Below are 21,836 nucleotides of genomic sequence, written 5' to 3'. Positions count from 1 at the left end.
TACTTTGGTCCCAGCCCCTTGCAGGTCATTCACTAGGTCCCCCCCGTGTGGTTCTGGGATTTTTGCTCACCGTTCTTGTGATCATTTTGACCCCACGGGGTGAGATCTTGCGTGGAGCCCCAGATCGAGGGAGATTATCAGTGGTCTTGTATGTCTTCCATTTCCTAATAATTGCTCCCACAGTTGATTTCTTCAAACCAAGCTGCTTACCTATTGCAGATTCAGTCTTCCCAGCCTGGTGCAGGTCTACAATTTTGTTTCTGGTGTCCTTTGACAGCTCTTTGGTCTTGGCCATAGTGGAGTGTGACTGTTTGAGGTTGTGGATAGGTATATTTTATACTGATAACAAGTTCAAACAGATGCCATTAATACAGGTAACGAGTGGAGGACAGAGGAGCCTCTTAAAGAAGAAGTTACAGGTCTGTGAGAGCCAGAAATCTTGCTTGTTTGTAGGTGACCAAATACTTATTATCCACCATCATTTGCAAATAAATTCATTAATAATCCTACAATGTGATTTTCTGGATTTTTTTTCTCATTTTGTCTGTCATGGTTGAAGTGTACCTATGATTACAGGCCTCTCTCATTTTTTAAGTGGGAGAACTTGCACAATTGGTGGCTGACTAAATACTTTTTTGCCCCACTGTATGTGAATCCTGTGATGGCCCTATATCTTCTTCCATCATTTTAAAACCCCGTTCTAGCAGTGTGTGTAAAATGTTACAATCAAAGTTACAATCCAAAAACATATCTGCCCCACTACATAGAATTCTGTGGCTAAGCTTCAAGCATTCTAACGTAAATAGTACAATATGGTCTATTTTTAAACACTAGTTGTAGCTGGTGCTTTCAAAGTTGGTTATATTATACGTATATAATTTCAAAGGTAAATTCATGACCTTTCAGAACCACTTGTCAAACAAAGATTAATGTATCAGGGTTTCCTTTTTTAAGTGATTTATACCCTAGAGGTCAAAGGTCAAGGTTCTGTTGACTTGAACATTCCAAGAATGTCTCATGGCTAGCTGTGAATGTAAGCTTTCCATTGATATATTAGAGGGTATACAGTACATTCGGAAAATAGACAGACTTCAAAATGTTTGCAAATTTATAAATAATGATTTAGAAGAATTTAGACCCTTTCCTATGAGACTTGAAATTGAGTTCAGATGCATCTGGTTTCCATTGATCATCCTTGAGATGGATCTACCACTTGATTGGAGTCCACCTGTGGTAAATTCAATTGATTAGGAAAGGCACACACCTGTCTATATAAGGTCCCACAGTTGACAGTGCATGTCAGAGCAAAAACCAAGCCATGAGGTTGAAGGAATTGTCCGCAGAGCTTCGAGACAGGATTGTGGTGAGGCACAGATCTGGGGAAGGGTACCAAAAAAATGCCTGCAGCATTGAAGGTCCCTAAGAACACAATGGCCTCCATCATTCTTAAATGGAAGAAGTTTGGAACCACCAAGAGCTGGTCGTCCGGCCAAACTGAGCAATCGGAAGAGAAGGGCCTTGGTCAGGGAAGTGACCAAGAACCCAATTGTCACTCTGACAGAGCTCCAGAGTTCCTCTGTGGAGATGGGGGCACCTTCCAGAAGGACAACCATCTCTGCAGCATTCCACCAATCAGACCCTTATGGTAAAGTGGCCAGATGGAATCCACTTTTCAGAAAAAGGCACATGACAGCCTGCTTAGAGTTTGCCAAAAGGCACCTAAAGGACTCTCAGGTCATGAGAAACAAGATTATCTGGTCTGATGAAACCAAGATTGAACTCTTTGGCCTGAATGCAATGTTAAAAAATTGTTAGAATTGAATTTGTTTATTACTTTTTTGGACTTGGAAAACTGTTGTGACCTTTTTTGCGTTGGTGTTTGTGTTACAATGTATAATATCTAATCAAATAATAATAATTCTGAAATAGATAAGTACAGATCCTAATCTCAGCGAACCAAGAGGAAATGTCTTGAAAAATGACACTTGAGAATGTTTAGGTCAAATGTCAGTTTTGTGAGAATGACCCACGTGCATTAGAGGGAGGCCTAGGTGCCCTGTTCAAAGACCATTCCATTAAGCAATAACCAAAGAGAGAGAGCGCTACACGGTAAGACAGAATACAGAGTACAATATTAGAGCGAGAGAAATATAGAGCTACACAATCAAGAGACAGACCAATGCTATATATATATATATATATGGGAGAGAGCAGTAGAGTAAGACGCACAGAGAGAATGCAATTAAGCAGGAGAGAAAATAGAAAAAAAGAGTTATTAATCAAGTCAGAAAGATCAGCAGCCAGAAAATGTATGAAATTTCTGCCTCAGTAATACTTAGTAGGCTAAATTCCCTGCCCCGAGGCATGTACACCGAAAGATTAGTAATTGTCTCCGCAATAAATCACAGCATAGTAATTGAGAGGAGCAAGAAATGTGAACAGAAGAGAGACATGTAAAGGCTAGGGATTAATGAAAAGAAAATAAAATAATTGAGAAACAATAGCCAGAAAGGCTAGTGTAGGAAAATAAATTGAGTTTATTATTTTAATCATGCCCACAGCTGGCAGCACCCAAGTAATCATCAATTTGGAGCGCAGCTGCATGCAATCAGATCTTAATACCCATGGTCAATTTGGTTAGATATTCGATATCCCTATGGGGCTATTTAGGACCATCAGTATTACCCAACGTACATGGGACAAGGTCAATATCGCAATTTCTATGACTTAAAAACTCAAACCAACTATAAAGTGTATGAATACATATAAAACGTATAGAAATAATTTAATGAGGCAACTAAAAGATGTGAACATAAATATTGTCCCATTTACAAGCTAGCTAGCGAGGCAGGCTAGCTAACGTTAGCATAGCTAGCGCTAGCTACCTCATTACAATTTAGGTCGTAGCGCATACAAGTTTGTATTGTCTAGATACTGCTAGCTAGCTTACAGGCTAGGTCATGTTGGCTAGATAGCTAACATTAGCCTACAAGTTGGATTTGCAAGTTAATTTGTAGTTTATACAAGTGTAATCTGTATTGCCTAGGGCAAAACAAAATAATGGTGGCAGTTAACTAATGGTTGAGTCTGACTAATACAGTGAACTAGGAGCAACAAACTGTAACAATCTGGAGCTACAGTCAGTCTACATCTGTAACGCATAGAATTATGGTTTCCACTAGTTGCCACACCTGCATAGTGGCTATATCGTAAACATTCATGAAAACAAAAAGGAGCTTTTTGGTCTTAATTTAAGGTTAGGCATCAGGTTAAAGGTTAGTAGTGTGGTTAAGGTTAGGGTTAAAGTTTAAAATGCAATTTGACCCTCTTCTCACACTCATAAGCCACACCTCTTATTTATCACGCATTGAAAAAAGTACTGCTATCATTTTCGAATTAATCCAGTGTGTTACCTTTTCAACTGTGCCTCCAAATCGTAATCATAACCAACATTTATAATGCAATCAGTGCTCTGTGTTTGTGTGGGACCAACCAGTATCATCAACGGTCGTCGATGGGAAGACCAGAATTAGGTAGGTTTAGTCTGAACTGTTCAAACTGTTTGTTTGTCAGATATCACCTATCCTAACTGCCATTGGTAATAGAACAGCGACAGTGTATGTGTTCACAGATGCATCTATGGATGCAGCACATGGAGACTTGCAAGATGATGTGATGAAGTCCAGACTGACAGATGGTCTTGATACTGATGTCTGTAAATAGAGAGAGTCCTGCACTCGGCATTAACATTTTACTAGACACAGCTTACTTGTATTGTGTTTACTTATTTTTGAACTGTCCAAGTTCCCAAATGCATCTGGCAATGACACTGCTACAGTTAGGCCCTAAAGCTTAGGCTTAGGCTACGCGCTAAGATAAAAAAGAATGAAAGAAAAACCTCCAATGTAGCCTACAGATATGAATTGCACAAGACTTATACATTTATCGATTTTTAATGCATTTCAATTTTATTCAACCCGCCCGCCAACCACCCGTCCTTCATCCACAATATTTCATGACTTAAACCCGCCGGCCCCGCGGACATTATGAGTCAAACCCGCGCATCGCTTGTGTGTGTGTGTCAGTGTTTCCTTTAGTTGGTAAATGGCAGCTTTTGGTCAGAAAAAAAATATGAAAAGCCAGTAAATAAAATTGTTGCCACATTAAATGGGAGAAAAAAAGAGTCCCATTGCAAAATAATACTTTTCATTCGCTGATGGAAATACATTTGATGGTCATACTTATCGGTCTATAGGTTTATTTGCATAATTTAGTGGAATTAAATTGGCACTTGTGTATTTTCATTAGTCTTCATGTAGTAAAACATTCAGGTTTCAAACAATTACGTCTTTGTTTTCAAAATGCATAGCCTTCTGCCTCCAGCCCACATTAATGTGGTGGGAGACGAGCTGATAGCCTGACTTCTGTTAAAAGTAATTACCATAATCTAAATGTGATTGATGACATTCCGAGCACCGTGAGTAGACGCCCCCTAATGGGTTACGCACCCAACGAATATGGGTCCGGCAAATTTCTCAAATTAACAGTCAATTCAAATGTTCCTTGTAAAGAACTGCCGGGAGAGAGACATCATGTGCTATAGAGCGTGAGCAAGGTCTGACCTGAAATCACACACGCGCCATCTACTGTCAAAGCAACAGAAGTGAAGTGATTACTGGGGAAAAGGTCTGTTTTCTGTCGCTCTGTTTAGTAGAGCTGTACAGGCTGTCCTGACCAGTACTCTCATTGCAACATTGATACAGTAGAGATCTACTCTACATACATACATACATACATACATACATACATACATACATACATACGTTTGGTCCAGTGTACTCAATGAACCTGTCTTGCCACATCCCCCTTTTTCCATTCCAGATGTTTAATCTATTTCAAAGCATTGATTAAATTAGGTATAGGTCACTAAACATTAGTTTGTTCAGAGACTCTGTTCAGTGTTTGACTAATGCATTGATCAGCAATGGAGCCATTGGATATTGAGTCGACGTGTGATGTTGCACAATACCTTGATCCTAGATGACACAAGTCTGACCGTGGCTCTGTATGCAGGCTAACCAGTTTACACACACAACACAGGCAGGACACGCACTTAACATAGGTTAAAGGGGCAATCTGGGATATTTACTGCTGCTCACTGGTCATTTCAGTTGAAGATACAAACCCATTGATTCTTGAAGAATATAACTTATTAAAGTCACATGAGCTTAGTTCAACTGTCTTGTTTTACTCCGGGGTTTTTTTGTCATTTGAATTTGTGTAGAAACTATGTATAGCTTTTAAAATATTTGTATTATCATATTGATTTCATGAGCTATCAGTCCTTGGATCCATAGCTCCATCTATGAATGTTAACCAGGTTGAGGGACTGCAGTTGGGCTGCTACACAAACTCAGTATTGTGGCTTTTTGAGGATAAGCATTTATAAATCAATTAGCCATGGGCTAGCCGCTCACTCAGGACGCTGTTCCTAGAAAAGCTCAAAGGAAAACATTCCTAGACAAATGGTTTCTAGAACATTCTCATACACACATGACCTGCACTGTCACCAGCTTTTAGTCACACCTCCTGTAACTGAGTTGTAGCTATACTGAACAGAAATAGAAACGCAACAATTTCAAAGATTTTACTGAGTTACAGTTCATATAAGGAAATCAGTCAATTGAAATAAATTCACAAAAAGCCCTAATCTATGCATGTCACAAGACTGGGAAGGGGCACAGCCATGGGTGGACCTGAGAGGGCATAGGCCCACCTGCTGGGGAGCCAGGCCCAGCCAGTCAGAATGAGTTTTTCCACACAAAAGGGCTTTATTAGAGACAGAAATGCTCCCCGGTTTCATCAGCTGTCCGGGTGGCTGTTCTCAGATGATCACTCCGGTGAAGAAGCCGGATGTGGAGGTCCTGGGCTGGCGTGGTTACACGTGGTATGTGGTTGCGAGGCCGGTTGGACGCACTGCCAAATTCTCTAATACGATGGAGGCGGCTTATGGTAGAAAAACTACATTAAATTATCTGGGGAACAGTCCTACAGTCAGCATTCCAATTACACGTTCCCTCAACGTGAGACATCTGTGGCATTGTTGTCTGACAAAACTGCACATTTTAGTGGCCTTTTTTTGTCCCCAGCAGAAGGTGCACCTGTGTAATAATGATCATGCTGTTTAATCAGCTTCTTGATGTGCCACACCTGTCAGGTGGATGGATTATCTTGGCAAATGAGAAATGTTCACTAACAGGGATGTAAAAAATGTGTGCACAAAATGTGAGAAAAGCTTTTTGTGAGTATGGAAACATTCTGATCTTTTATTTCAGCTCCTGGAACATGGGAACAACACTTTACATGTTGCGTTTATATTTTTGTTCAGTATATTTAACAAGAGGGGACGACTACAACAACAACTGTCATGAATTATTTATTGCTCTCCAAAACATTTAAAAGCCATACTTTCAGTTGAATGATTTCAGTAGAATTGATCAACAGCTATTAATAAACCTTTTAGATATAACAGCTTTTATAAATTCATAAAGGTTACCAGTGGTCTCATAATGCATTTGTTCCCTACTATATGTTGTATGTTTGATGTCTCTAATTTCTCTGTCCCCTCACAGGTTTCAGCTGGGTCTCCTCTCTTCTCAGCACATCACGTGCTAGCCTCTAGAGCCAGGGGTGGGCCTGCCCCACCGATGTTCCACACAACCATCTCCGGGGAACGCTTCACCGCTGCCGTCCATTGATGGCCGTCGTTTGACGGGGCCAACTGCGAATGCTGAGCAGGCTAGTGAGGTTGGGGCCCGCCCTCAGTCTCCGCTCATTGGCCGCTGGATGGAATTAAGGTGAATGGAGCCCATTTCCAACGTCGAGGACCCCAACTCATCAGAGGGAGATGAGAAACGGTCAGTCCATGTTCCTCCCTGTTCCCTGGTGTGTACGAGGGGGATTTCTGTGTGTGGGTTTGTAACAACGTCCGTAACATTTCAGATACACAATACAGCGCTTAGTTCATCCCAAATTATTTTTTTAACACTGCCTCTGGGGGATTGCATAACAGTGTCATATGTACAGAGGACGAGTTAGACGTTATATAATGCAATTTCATGTATAAATCTAGAGACAAAGCAAATGTCTCACCGTTGTCGTTGTAAAGAGATGTTCTACACACAAACACTGGCGTGGACGCACCCACACCATAGATCTATCGCAAACACAATGTAAAAATGAGGGGAGGAATGTAGAGGGAGTTCTAGGAAAGCACTGCCTCTTGCCCAACACGTGCGCTCACATGCGCGGCGCCTTCCTTCTCATTAAATGTGAAGATGCTGAATTTATCCAGCGAATTGGAGTCACATTTTTAAATGAGCACAGACAGCGGTAGAGAAATACACACGTTAGATTTGAAATCTGTGTGTGTCGAATGTACTGTATTTTATATGTTAGTGAAGGGATGTATTGGTTATAGGCCTATACTACAGAGGATGTGGTGAAGGTGTATGGTGTTTATGTGTGCATGTGTGTGTCCACTGTGCAGGGATTAACAGAACAGTGTAGGATTAGGAGTGGGGGGCAGATGGAATGGCAGGAAAGCAAACTCAGGACAACTCAGGACACATCAATATGTGACGCCAGCAAGGGATTGTCTCTGGTATGTCGCTATTTATGTCTCTGTGTTTGTTTGTGTGTATGTGAGAGAGTTGCTGTTTGTTTGTGTGCATGTATGTGCATTTGTGTGTGTGGAGGATGTCTGTGCACGTGTCCTTGTGTGAGCTGCCTCATGCACCCCCCCCCCCCCCCCCTCCCCCCGTGATCTCTGAGTCACTCAGCTCTTTGGTCTCTCACACACACACACACACACACACACACGAGCCCTGGGGCAATCACAGCGACGCGGCTACTGTGTGTGCCCATGCGTGTGTGCACATTAGGATTAACTCTAGAGAGCAGCAGTCTAGAGTTCTCTTCTCAGGGAGGTTTGGCGCCCACCACATCAATTCACTTACCACCTTTAATTTAATAAGGAGTGTGAAAAAGAATGAAGCAGTTATGAATTCAAATCCATTCAGGGGCCTTGCTTATCCACTCTGAAGATCAACAGAAGAACCAAAGAGTCCTCAAGCTGTTTCAAATTCAAACCTTTATTATTCATTAACTTCAGGTACAAGTGGACATTGATTTTAGGGTCGGTATCTACAGTAACTTCATGCATTGATCAATATACTGTTACAGTATCACTTTAGATCAGGGCTCTCCAACCATGTTCGTGGAGAGCTACACTCCTGTATGTTTTCGCTCCAACCCCAGTTGTAACTAACCTGATTTTCAGTTTATCAACCAGCTAATTATTAGAGTCATGTGCGCTAGATTAGGTTTGGAGCAAATACCTGCAAGACGGTAGCTCTCCAGGAGCAGGGTTGGAGAGCCCTACTTTAGATAATAGATATGAATATTCGATAATGCATTATCTAGATAAGTAAAGTAAAATAAAAGTAAAATAATTAAATTTGTCAATACTCTAGTTGCCTTCCTAGACTGTGACCTTACGTGTCCTGTAAAATGGGGTCAGTGTTTAACTTGATGCACACAACGTGTGTAGACATAGAGCATGTCCCCAGAGATAACTGTAGATAAGATTTAACATTTCTCTATATGTATGCTGTTCCCCAACCTGATCTCACAGCATTTCGGGATTATTCTGTACTTAAATCCAACACACTCCATTTAGTATCATATGTTACGTTTCGTATGGTATGTATTAATTTGTGGATGTTACAAATTACAATTCGTTATTAGACTGTACATTATGTTACGAATGTGCAAAATGCAGAATAAGTTGCGAATTTGAAAAACGTATGATATGTTACGGATTCTAGCTAGGTGGCTAACATTAGCTAGGCTAGGGGTTAGGGTTGTGTTTAGGAGTTAGGTTAAATAATTAAGGTTAGGGGAAGGGTTAGCTAACCTGCTAATTAGTTTCAAAGTTGCTAAAAAAGTAGTAAGTCATTCAGATAGTGACATCAGCTACTAGTCATATCAGTGATGCCAGTGTGTGACATCACAGCCTTGATTACTGAAAGCTATGCAGTCCAAGAACCCAGCCGAGTTAATAGGCAGACACACACACCGGACGTATGAGTGAATAGGTAGCTCAGGGACAGGACCAGATACATAAGGTAAAGAGGATCTGTGAAAAGGAACCAGCCAGCTGACCATTAACCTGATCTCAATGTAATGAAAGGTACAGTAAAGAAACAAATGATGTTTGGCCAGTCAGTCAGTTGTCAAGACGTATCAAACATCTTAAGCCTTGACGAGACCCACTACATACAAAGGTATCTAAGCAACCGTAAGGCCTTAAAAATGATGTCCTGTTCCCTGATGTGGTTTATATCTACACTACATGACCAAAAGTATGTGGACACCTGCTCGTCAAACATCTCAATCCAAAATCATGGGCGTTAATATGGATTTGGTCCCCCCCTTTGCTGTTATAAAAGCCCCCACTCTTCTGGGAGGCTTTCCACTAGATGTTGGAACATTGCTGCAGGGAGTTGCTTCCATTAAGCAACAAGAGCATTAGTGAGGTCGGGCACTGATGCCTGGCTCGCATTCGCCGTTACAATTCATCCCAAAGATATTCGATGGTGTTGATTTCAGGCCAGTCAAGTTCTTCCACACTGATCTCGACAACCCATTTCTGTATGGAACTCGCTTTGTGCACGGGGGCATTGTCATGCTGAAAGAAGAAAGGGCCTTCCACAAACTGTTGGCACAAAATTGGAAGTACAGAATCATCTAGAATGTCATTGTATGCTGTAGCGGTAAGATTGCCCTTCACTGGAACTAAGGGACCTAGCTCAAACCATGAAAAATAGCCCCAGATCATTATTCCTCCTCCACCAAACTTTACAGCCAGCACTGTGCATTCAGGCAGGTAGTGTTCTCCTGGCATCTGTCAAACCTAGATTCGTCCAGATGGTGAAGCGTGATTCATCACTTCAGAGAACGCATTTATGCTGCTCCAGAGTCCAATGGCGGCGAGCTTTACACCACTCCAGCGACGCTTGTCATTGCGCATGGCGATCTTAGGCTTGTGGGCGCCGGCTTGGCCATGGAAACCCATTTCATGAAGCTCCTGACAAACAGATATTTTGCTGACGTTGCTTCCAGAGGCAGTTTGGAACCCGGTAGTGATTGTTGCAACCGAGGACAGATGATTTTCTTTATGCGCTTCAACACTCGGCGGTCCCCTTGTGTGAGCTTGTGTGGCCTACCACTTCGCTTCTGAGCTGTTGTTGCTCCTAGACGTTTCCACTTCACAATAACAGTACTAGCAGTGCAGAAATTTGATGAACTGACTTGTTTGAAAGGTGGCATCCAATGACGGTGCCACGTTGACAGTCACTGAGCTCTTCACTAAGGCCATTCTCCTACCAATATTTGTCTATGGAGATTGCATGGCTGTGTGCTCGATTTTATACACCTGTCAGCAATGGGTGTGGCTGTCATAGACAAATCCACTAATTTGAAGGGCTGTCCACATACTTTTGTATATACTGTCCATTCGGAAATTATTCAGACCCCTTGACTTTTTCCACATTTTGTTACATTACAGCCTTATTCTAAAATGTATTTAATAAAACATTTTGCTCATCAATCTACACACAATTCCCCAAAATGACAACGTGGAAACAGGTTTTTAGACATTTTTGCAAATGTTTTAAAAATAAAAAAAGATGCCTTATTTACATAAGTATTCAGACCCCTTGCTATGAGACTCGAAATTTAGCTCTGGTGCATCCGGTTTCCATTGATCATCCTTGAGATGTTTCGACAACTTGATTGGAGACCACCTGTTGTAAATTCAATTGATTGGACATGATTTCGAAAGGCACACACCTGTCTATATAAGGTCCCACAGTTGACAGTGCATGTCAGAGCAAAAACCAAGCCATGAGGTCGAAGGAATTGTCCGTGGAGACAGGATTGTGTCGGGGCACAGATCTGGGGATGGGTACCAAAACATTTCTGCAGCATTGAAGGTCCCCAAGAGCACAGTGGCCTCCATCATTCTTAAATGGAAGAAGTTTGGAACCACCAAGAGTCTTCCTAGAGCTGGCTGCCCTGCCAAACTGAGCAATAGTGGGAGAAGGGCCTTGGTCAGGGAGGTGACCAAGAACCTAATGGTCACTGACAGAGTTCTAGAGTTCCTCTGTGGAGATGAAAGAACCTTCCAGAAGGACAACCATCTCTGCAGCACTCCACTAATCAGGCCTTTATGGTAGAGTGGCCAGATGGAACCCACTCCTCAATAAAAGCTACATGACAGCCCTCTTGGAGTTTGCTAAAAGGCAACTAAATTACTCTTAGACCATGAGTAACAAGATTCTCTGGTCTGATGAACCCAAGATTGAACTCTTTGGCCTGAATGCAATGTTAAAATTATATTAGAATTGGATTTGTTTATTACTTTTTTGGACTTGGAAAACTGTTGCGGTAATGACCGTTATTGCATTGGTGTTTGTGGTACAATGCATAATATCTAATCAAATAATAATTATGAAGTAGATAATTATGAAATAGATTGTTGTACTGCAGCTTGAATTTTAAAAAAGCAGAATGTAATAGTGGAATTATGTTTTTCTTAGTGTTTGAAAAGTAATAAAATATCAAAGCTGAAATGTCAAGTGTTCAACCCCTTTGTTATAGCAAGCCTAAGTAAGTACAGGAGTAAAAATGTGCTTAATAACAAGTCGCATAATAAGTTACATAAATAGTGTTTAACATGATTTTTGAATGACTATTTCATCTCTGTAACCCACACATGCAATTATCTTTAAGGTCTCTGTCGAGCAGTAAATTTCAAACACAGATTCAACCAAAAGACCAGGGAGGTTTTCCAATGCCTCGCAAAGAAGGGCACATATTGGTAGATTTTATTAAAAAGCAGACATTGAATATCCCCTTGAGCATGGTGAAGTTATTAATTACACGTTGGATGGTGTATCACTACACCCAGTCATTACAAAGATACAGGCATCCTTTCTAACTCCGTTGCCGGTGTGGAAGGAAACCACTCAAAAATTTCACCATGAGGCCAATGGTGACTTTAAAACAGTTACAGGCTGTCAACAACATTGTAGTTACGCCACAATACTAACCTAATTGACAGGGGAAAAAAAGAGTAAGCCTGTACAAAATGAAAATATTCCAAAACATGCATCCTGTTTGCAACAAGGCACTAAAGTAATACTGCGAAAAATGTGGCAAAGCAGTTAACTTTTTCAAGCATAGTGGTGGCTGCATCATGTTATGGGTAAGGACCTGGGAGTTTTTCAGGATAAAAAAAGAAACTGAATGAAGCTAAGGTCAGGCAAAATCCGGTTCAGTCTGTTTTCCACCAGACACTGGAAGATGAATTCACTTTTCAGCAAGATACTAACCTAAAACACAAGGCCAAATCTACACTGGACTTGCTTACCAAGAAGACAGTGAATGTTCCTGAGAGGCCATGTTAGTTTTGACTTAAATCTACTTGAAAATCTATGGCAAGACCTGAAAATGGTTGTCTAGCAATGATCAACATCCAATTTGACAGCTTGAAGAATTTTGAAATGAATAATCGGCAAATGTCAGGTGTAGAAAACTCTTAGCCTTACCCATAAAGACTCACAGATGTAATCGCTGCCAAATGTGCTTTTACAAAGTATTGACTTGGGTCATTTGCATTTTCATAACATATTTTGATTTGTTTAAGATTATTTTGGTTACTACATGATTCCATATGTGTTATTTCATAGTTGTGATGTCTTATCTATTCTACAATGTAAAAAATAAAGAAAAACCCTTGAATGAGTAGGTGTGTCCAAACTTTTGACTGGTACTGTGTATATACACACTGAACAAAAATATAAACGCAACATGAAAAGTGTTGGTCCCATGTTTCATGAGCTGAAACTAAAATGTTCCAACGCACAAAAAGCTTATTTCTCTCAAATCAAATTTTGTGCACAAAATTGTTTACATCTCTGTTAGTCAATGTAGTTATCATAGTGCCCCATGCTGGCGGTTGGGTTATGGTATGGGCAGGCAGGCATAATGGACAATGAGCACAATTGCATTTTATCGATGGCAATTTGAATGCACAGAGATAACCTAACGAGATCCCGAGGCCCATTGTCATGCCATTCATCCGCCTCATCACCTCATGTTTCAGCATGATAATGCACGTCCCCATGTCGCTAACTAACTCTATGCAAAGGAGACGTGTTGCGCTGCAGGAGGCAAATAAGGGTCGCTGGTTTTCTGATCTACGTCCCTTCCTTTTTTTTTCAAAGGTATATGTGACTAATAGATGCATATCTTTATTCCCAGTTGTGTGAAATAGATAGATTAGGCCCTCATTAATTCATTTCAATTGACTGATTTCCTTAAATGAACTGTAACTCTGTAAAATCTTAAATTGTCACGTTGCGTCATATTTTTGTTCAGTGTATATGTAAAAATCTGCTTGTGTTTCAGTTTGTGGTTTCTCTAAATTCGACCCGGCAGTGAGCTTCAAAACACTGAAAAAGAAGAGCCATTGATTAAACCCATTGATATTATTGATCAATCAAGCACATTTACCTATTTTATTTTCCTTTGTAACACCATTAAAAGACAATCACTGGAATACTTACCTGGTGTTCCATAATAATGTCACAACATGTTAGCATTGTATTCTACAATCTCCATGATTATATAAGCAAAGCCTCTGTGATTTGGGATTGAAGATCAAGTCATTCTGAGGAGGACGACGACTGAGGGATTTTGAGAAGGGATGGAACAGGGAGAGGTGTCTTCTAAAGCTCTGTCACATGAGGTGATAGTTATCACTAATTGCCTGTCATCGGGGGGGGGGGTCGTCAACAGATGAAAGCATGAGCGAGAGAGAGCGAGATGGAAAGAGGGAGAGGGGTTGGGAGAGTGAAAGCAAAGTAACGTACTCCCTGCCAGAAAAGGAGAGGGAGGGAGTGTGAGAGAGAGTACTGAGGGCTGAAGCACCCAGCGAACATCACAGCATCCCAGATACTGTACCGAGAGGATCGCTCTGGAAGGATATACTATACAGATCTCTCAGGGGGAAATACAGACTACAGCCATGCATATTCTGCAACCCTATTGCATCAACAGGTGTGTCTCTGTGTGTCTCTCTGTGTCTCTCTCTGTGTCTCTCTCTCTGTGTGTGTGCGTATGACAGCCAAAGCCAAGTTGACCGGTGTATTTGAAATGTAGTTGAACGTTGTTGCTTTCAGCGCACCTTTACTGTGAAAGAAATGGAAAACAATCTAGCATGCATCATCACATTTGAAAAGGAGGAGAGACCATTTTGGGATTAACATATCTCGGGGGGAGAGAGGGAACCGGGAGAGAGATTGAATGGAGAAAAGGGGTAGAGAGGGGACAGGTAGAGGGGTATAGAGGAGAGAGGACGGAGAATCTCTATCACTGAACTCACATTGAAGGCAATGTGCTAAGCCAATCATAATGACTCTCACTTCAACTGTAACTTGATGTTATATAAAGATAGACCAGTCATTTAGATGAAGCACATTTTAAGAGGGTTCTTGACGGAGGTTGATCTGTAAAACTGTCATACATGGATGAATGATGGTGTCAAGGGAATTAGTCTCTTGTGACGCCTGTACGTGCGTGTGTGTACGTGCGTGGTTAAATGAATGTCCTGGCACTGTACCCTCCACATAACCACAGAACACTTGAGGTTGGGTGAATGAGAGGCAAAAACGAATGGTGTTGTTAGGGAGTGACCGTATCATATTGACCATGTCGGAGAGGATATGCGTAGAGAAGGACACAGGGACTCGTCCAGCACAGTGAAAGAGCTCTCTGATTCCAAGAGAACATGTCCTTATGAAACCAGCCTGATTCCACGATTAGCTTCTCTTGTGAAAGGAAGCGTGAGTGCAGTGGTCAGCCTGCTTGACCAGGCTAAAGAAAGGGGAGCAGCAGCACACGTCAATGACTTTGATGTTAAAATAAAACCGAAATACCCAAATAGATGTGTTGTAACATTGGGTATCAACCGATGGTAATGTGTGTGGCGTGTGCTAGCAAACCTCTGTTTTCTAAGTGGAAGTGACCTTTGAGGAGTTTTGTGATTCAATTGCACACCTTTCTCTTTCTAGCTCTCCCCTCTGTTTCTACGGTCTCTCTCGCTAACACTCTCCCTCCCTCAGTACCTCTCCCTCAGTACCTCTCCCTCATGTCTTTTCAGGCTGTAGTCCAGATGTTGTATGCCTGGTGTATGTTTTGTGAGGTTACTAAAATGGTCATGTCATGTGGATTACATATAGGAACCAGGTTACTGTGAGCCTAGTAACTGAATAACATTAGGCCATTTTCAGAATAATATGTTGTTCGGGGGATGGGAGGTAGTTTGTCCTGTCAATGAAATGGTAATCGGCTTGTGAAGAGATTTGTATGGCTGCCCTGCTTTGTAGTTGTTTTGATAGTGTTTTTGGGTGTGGTGGGATTTTTGGTTACAGGGCAGTTGGGGATTGGTTGGTGGAATGTTATTTAAAGATGCTGGTTGTGTGTTCGAATGAAAAAGTTACATTCTCCGTTTCTCTCTTTTATCTATACCCCTCTCTCTCTACCCTTCTGTCTGTCTATTTCTGTCTCTCTATGTTTCTGTCCGTCTCTCTCCCTCCCTCTCTCCAGGTGGCCTGATGGCCCAAAAAGGAAGAGAAAGAACAGCACATGTTCGGTGAAGAGCATGTCTGGTAAGTTCACGTGCTAGCCATTGGCCACCATTCCTCAGTGAAGGACAAGTCGATGCTCATTTACAAATGGTTGTATCATGTAGCTGTTCTAAGCACTTACTCTCTAGCCACTCAGCCACATGCTTTTGATACCCTTCTATAAAGCTTTTTTTTTTACGAGGGGGGGTCAGCATTCCTAGGTGGTTAGGTGGTTAGTATTTATTTTCTCTACTTACTCCACATACCATATGGTTTATCTGCCAAATTGCTTTCAGTGTTTTAGACAAAGGGCATGCGTTTCAGGAGATGAATTGGAGAGACAACCATTTTAATTTAAGTAGATTGTTTGAAAAGAGGGGACTCCAAGTTAGAATTGTCAGGAATAAATATGTTTCAGCTGTGTAGTCTTGGCACCGCCATGCGGTAATTGTGGTTCTCTACTCTGAAGACTTTAAATGGTGAGTGACTTTAGGATTTCCCCTGGAGTGATATTAGGTCAGTGTGTGGGTGGGTGGATGTGTATATGGGAGTGTGTGTATACTGTACAGTTGAAGTCAGAAATGTACATACACTTAGGTTGGAGTGATTAAAATTCGTTTTTCAGCCACTCCACACATTTCTTGTTAACAAACTATAGTTTTGGCAAGTCGGTTAGGACATCTACTTTGTGCATGACACTAGTAATATTTCCATCAATTGTTTACAGACAGATTATTTCACTTATAATTCGCTGTTATCACAATTCCAGTGGGTCAGAAGTTTACATACACTAAGTTGACTGTGCCTTTAAACAGCCTGGAAAATTCAAAAAATGGATGTCATGGCTTTAGAAGCTTCTGATAGGCTAATTTACATAATTTGAGTCAATTGGAGGTATACCTGTGGATGTATTTCAAGGCCTACCTTCAATCTCAGTGCCTCTTTGATTGACATCATGGGACAGTCAAAAGAAATCAGCCAAGACCTCAGAAAAATAATTGTAAACCTCCACAAGTCTGGTTCATCCTTGGGAACAGTTTCCACACGCCAGAAGGTACCACGTTCATCTGTACAAACAATAGTACGCAAATATAAAGACCATGGGACCACGCAGCAGTCATACCGCTCAGGAAGGAGACGCGTTTTGTCTCCTAGAGATGAAGTGCAAATCAATCCCAGAACAACAGCAAAGGACCTTGTGAAGATGCTGGAGGAAACAGGTACAAAAGTATCTATATCCACAGTAAAACGAGTCCTATATCGACATCACCTGAAAGGCCTCTCAGCAAGGAAGAAGGCACTGCTCCAAAACCGCCATTAAAAAAAGCTAGACTACGGTTTGCAACTGCACATGGGGACGAAGATCGTACTTTTTGGAGAAATGTACTCTGGTCTGATGAAACAAAAATAGAACTGTTTGGCCATAATGACCATTGTTATGTTTGGGGGAAAAGTGGGGGAAGCTTGCAAGCCGAAAAACCCTGTCCCAACCGTGAAGCACGGGGGTGGCAGCATCATGTTGTGCAGGTGCTTTGCTGCAGGAGGGACTGGTGCACTTCACAAAATAGATGGCAGCAGGAAAATTGTGGATATATTGAAGCAACATCTCAAGACATCAATCAGGAAGTAAAAGCTTGGTCGCAAATGGGTCTTCCAAATGGACAATGACCCCAAGCATACTTCCAAAGTTGTGGCAAAATGGCTTAAGGACAACAAAGTCAAGGTATTGGAGTGGCCATCACAAAGCCCTGACCTCAATCCTATAGAAAATGTGTGGGCAGACCTGAAAAAGCTTGTGTGAGCGAGGAGGCCTACGAACCTGACTCAGTTACACCAGCTCTGTCAGGAGTAATGGGCCAAAATTCACCCAACTTTTTGTGGGAAGCTTGTGGAAGGCTACCCAAAACGTTTGACCGAATTTAAACAATTTAAAGGCAATGCTACCAAATACTGAGTGTGTGTCCATTTCTGACCCACTGGGAATGTGATGAAAGAAATAATAGCTGAAATAAATCATTCTCTCTACTATTATTCTGACATTTCACATTCTTAAAATAAAGTGGTGATCCTAACTGACCTAAGACAGGGACTTTTTACTAGTATTAAATGTATTTGGCTAAGGTGTATGTAAACTTCCGACTTCAACTGTGTGTGTGCCCACACAGGAAACACACAGACCTAATCAAACACACGCATACACACTTCTACTGTATATGTGCTTTTGTTGCTCCTGTGTTAACACTTCTCTTCTTCCTCGCTCTCTCCTCCTTATCTACTCTCTCCTCCTTCTCTTCCTCCTCGTGTACTCCCTCTTCCTCCCTCCTCCTCTTCATTTCTCCTCCAATTTGTCTTTCCTCCTCCTTTGCTTCCCCTCTACTCCCACTTCCTCTTTCCTTTCTCCTCCACTTCCTCTCTCCTCCTCCTCTCCATCTCTCCCTCAGCACTGAGCCTCTCTGTCCAAGGATACATCCCCAGCTACTTGGAGAAGGATGAGCCGTGTGTGGTATGTGGAGACAAGGCCACCGGCTACCATTACCGCTGCATCACCTGCGAGGGCTGCAAGGTGAGAGACATGGCCCATGACTGGCCTGTAGGACTTCAAGGACTGGTTTGTTCAAATGTTATATGACCTAGGCATTCCACAGTAACTACTAGGGAGTAACCTGATTTTCCTTTGTATATGCATTAAATGAGTTCGTGTTATTTCTGATTTAACTATCGAGAATTATTGCAAAATTATTGACATATTATACTAGTGACATTTAAAAAATGTATACAATTGTGTCCAAATAGCATATATTGTCACCCTTGCACTTTTCTTAAAGAAAAAAGTTCCCTATTTCTTCTAAATGACATCGAAATAAAAAAAATAAAAAAATTGTTCTCCACACATGGGATTTTCAACATTGCAGAACCAGTTGTATTTTTGTAAACTTAGTCCCTAAGCTACAAAACTAGCAACGTGGTTGATACAACGTCATTATGTTGATAACGTACTTTGAAATAACGAAGTTGATGCAACCAATGTCCACAGGGTTTCTTCAGGCGCACTATCCAGAAGAACCTTCACCCGGCTTACTCCTGTAAGTACGATGGCTGCTGCATCATCGACAAGATCACAAGGAACCAGTGCCAACTGTGTCGCTTCAGGAAATGCATTGCAGTTGGCATGGCCATGGACCGTGAGTGACACACACACACTCCATGAGTGTCAATCATATATATCACACCTACCTTCTCACTGCTTTACACTCCCATTACCTCTACATTTAGTACTGAAATACAGTAGGTTCACAAAACAACTCTGTGTCCTTAGTGGTGCTGGATGACTCTAAGCGGGTAGCCAAGCGGCGTCTGATTGAGGAGAACAGGGAGAAGAGGAAGAAGGACGAGATTGTGAAGACCCTGCAGACGCGTCCGGAGCCCGACAGCTCAGAGTGGGAGCTGATTCACCATGTGACAGAGGCCCACCGCCACACCAACGCGCAGGGCTCCCACTGGAAACAGAAACGCAAGTTCCTGGTGAGATGCTAGGCTAATCTAAAGTTGGCTAGGCTAGGGCTAAGTGAGACTAAGTTGTTGCCAGGCAACCAGGCAAATTCAGCTCAGTATGAAGAGTTTTATTGTTGAAAGTAAAGTAGATGTGGATCTGCTCAGAATGGATTGATCCAGTGCATATCTGAGGTGTTGATAACCACAGCCTTGAAAACAAGCATAACAGAAGGAGTACTGGTACAATCTGTCTCGCTCTCCCTTTCTCACACTCACACTCGGTACATCACCTCATTCACTCACTCAGTCAGTCGGTACATCACCTCACTCGCTCACTCAGTCAGTCGGTACATCACCTCACTCGCTCACTCAGTCAGTCGGTACATCACCTCACTCGCTCACTCAGTCAGTCGGTACATCACCTCACTCGCTCACTCAGTCAGTCGGTACATCACCTCACTCGCTCACTCAGTCAGGCGGTACGTCAGCTCGCTCGCTCGCTCAGTCAGGCGGTACGTCAGCTCGCTCGCTCGCTCAGTCAGGCGGTACGTCACCTCGCTCGCTCGCTCAGTCAGGCGGTACGTCACCTCGCTCGCTCGCTCAGTCAGGCGGTACGTCACCTCGCTCGCTCGCTCAGTCAGGCGGTACGTCACCTCGCTCGCTCGCTCAGTCAGGCGGTACGTCACCTCGCTCGCTCGCTCAGTCAGGCGGTACGTCACCTCGCTCGCTCGCTCAGTCAGGCGGTACGTCAGCTCGCTCGCTCAGTCAGGCGGTACGTCACCTCGCTCGCTCGCTCAGTCAGGCGGTACGTCACCTCGCTCGCTCGCTCAGTCAGGCGGTACGTCACCTCGCTCGCTCGCTCAGTCAGGCGGTACGTCACCTCGCTCGCTCGCTCAGTCAGGCGGTACGTCACCTCGCTCGCTCGCTCAGTCAGGCGGTACGTCACCTCGCTCGCTCGCTCAGTCAGGCGGTACGTCACCTCGCTCGCTCACTCAGTCAGGCGGTACGTCACCTCGCTCGCTCGCTCAGTCAGGCGGTACGTCACCTCGCTCGCTCAGTCAGGCGGTACGTCACCTCGCTCGCTCGCTCAGGCGGTACGTCACCTCGCTCGCTCGCTCAGGCGGTACGTCACCTCGCTCGCTCGCTCAGGCGGTACGTCACCTCGCTCGCTCGCTCGCTCAGGCGGTACGTCACCTCGCTCGCTCGCTCAGTCAGGCGGTACGTCACCTCGCTCGCTCGCTCAGTCAGGCGGTACGTCACCTCGCTCGCTCGCTCAGTCAGGCGGTACGTCACCTCGCTCGCTCGCTCAGTCAGGCGGTACGTCACCTCGCTCGCTCGCTCAGTCAGGCGGTACGTCACCTCGCTCGCTCGCTCAGTCAGGCGGTACGTCACCTCGCTCGCTCGCTCAGTCAGGCGGTACGTCACCTCGCTCGCTCGCTCAGTCAGGCGGTACGTCACCTCGCTCGCTCGCTCAGTCAGGCGGTACGTCACCTCGCTCGCTCGCTCAGTCAGGCGGTACGTCACCTCGCTCGCTCGCTCAGTCAGGCGGTACGTCAGCTCGCTCGCTCGCTCAGTCAGGCGGTACGTCACCTCGCTCGCTCGCTCAGTCAGGCGGTACGTCACCTCGCTCGCTCGCTCAGTCAGGCGGTACGTCACCTCGCTCGCTCGCTCAGTCAGGCGGTACGTCAGCTCGCTCGCTCGCTCAGTCAGGCGGTACGTCAGCTCGCTCGCTCGCTCAGTCAGGCGGTACGTCAGCTCGCTCGCTCGCTCAGTCAGGCGGTACGTCAGCTCGCTCGCTCGCTCAGTCAGGCGGTACGTCAGCTCGCTCGCTCGCTCAGTCAGGCGGTACGTCAGCTCGCTCGCTCGCTCAGTCAGGCGGTACGTCAGCTCGCTCGCTCGCTCAGTCAGGCGGTACGTCAGCTCGCTCGCTCGCTCAGTCAGGCGGTACGTCAGCTCGCTCGCTCGCTCAGTCAGGCGGTACGTCAGCTCGCTCGCTCGCTCAGTCAGGCGGTACGTCAGCTCGCTCGCTCGCTCAGTCAGGCGGTACGTCAGCTCGCTCGCTCGCTCAGTCAGGCGGTACGTCAGCTCGCTCGCTCGCTCAGTCAGGCGGTACGTCAGCTCGCTCGCTCGCTCAGTCAGGCGGTACGTCAGCTCGCTCGCTCGCTCAGTCAGGCGGTACGTCAGCTCGCTCGCTCGCTCAGTCAGGCGGTACGTCAGCTCGCTCGCTCGCTCAGTCAGGCGGTACGTCAGCTCGCTCGCTCGCTCAGTCAGGCGGTACGTCAGCTCGCTCGCTCGCTCAGTCAGGCGGTACGTCAGCTCGCTCGCTCGCTCAGTCAGGCGGTACGTCAGCTCGCTCGCTCGCTCAGTCAGGCGGTACGTCAGCTCGCTCGCTCGCTCAGTCAGGCGGTACGTCAGCTCGCTCGCTCGCTCAGTCAGGCGGTACGTCAGCTCGCTCGCTCGCTCAGTCAGGCGGTACGTCAGCTCGCTCGCTCGCTCAGTCAGGCGGTACGTCAGCTCGCTCGCTCGCTCAGTCAGGCGGTACGTCAGCTCGCTCGCTCGCTCAGTCAGGCGGTACGTCAGCTCGCTCGC

At 44.3% G+C, this 21,836-nt stretch overlaps 1 protein-coding gene across 1 annotated transcript in view; it reads left to right on the top strand.

Annotated features, from left to right (window-relative positions):
• The window catches only part of LOC120034138 (thyroid hormone receptor alpha), a 111,690-nt gene that overhangs the window by 78,646 nt on the left and 11,208 nt on the right, over nucleotides 1-21,836 (top strand). The window contains exons 3-7 of the mRNA XM_038980585.1: nucleotides 6,633-6,917; nucleotides 15,736-15,797; nucleotides 18,197-18,318; nucleotides 18,790-18,937; nucleotides 19,072-19,277. Of these exons, the coding sequence (XP_038836513.1) occupies nucleotides 6,862-6,917; nucleotides 15,736-15,797; nucleotides 18,197-18,318; nucleotides 18,790-18,937; nucleotides 19,072-19,277 (594 nt within the window). The 5' untranslated portion in view covers nucleotides 6,633-6,861. The remainder of the gene's footprint in view (nucleotides 1-6,632; nucleotides 6,918-15,735; nucleotides 15,798-18,196; nucleotides 18,319-18,789; nucleotides 18,938-19,071; nucleotides 19,278-21,836) is intronic.

This window comes from Salvelinus namaycush, chromosome 3 (assembly GCF_016432855.1).
Source record: "Salvelinus namaycush isolate Seneca chromosome 3, SaNama_1.0, whole genome shotgun sequence".
NCBI classification, from domain to species: Eukaryota; Metazoa; Chordata; class Actinopteri; order Salmoniformes; family Salmonidae; genus Salvelinus; species Salvelinus namaycush.
The sequence above is the reverse complement of the archived record's forward strand: the minus strand, read 5'-3'. Positions and strand labels throughout refer to the sequence as shown.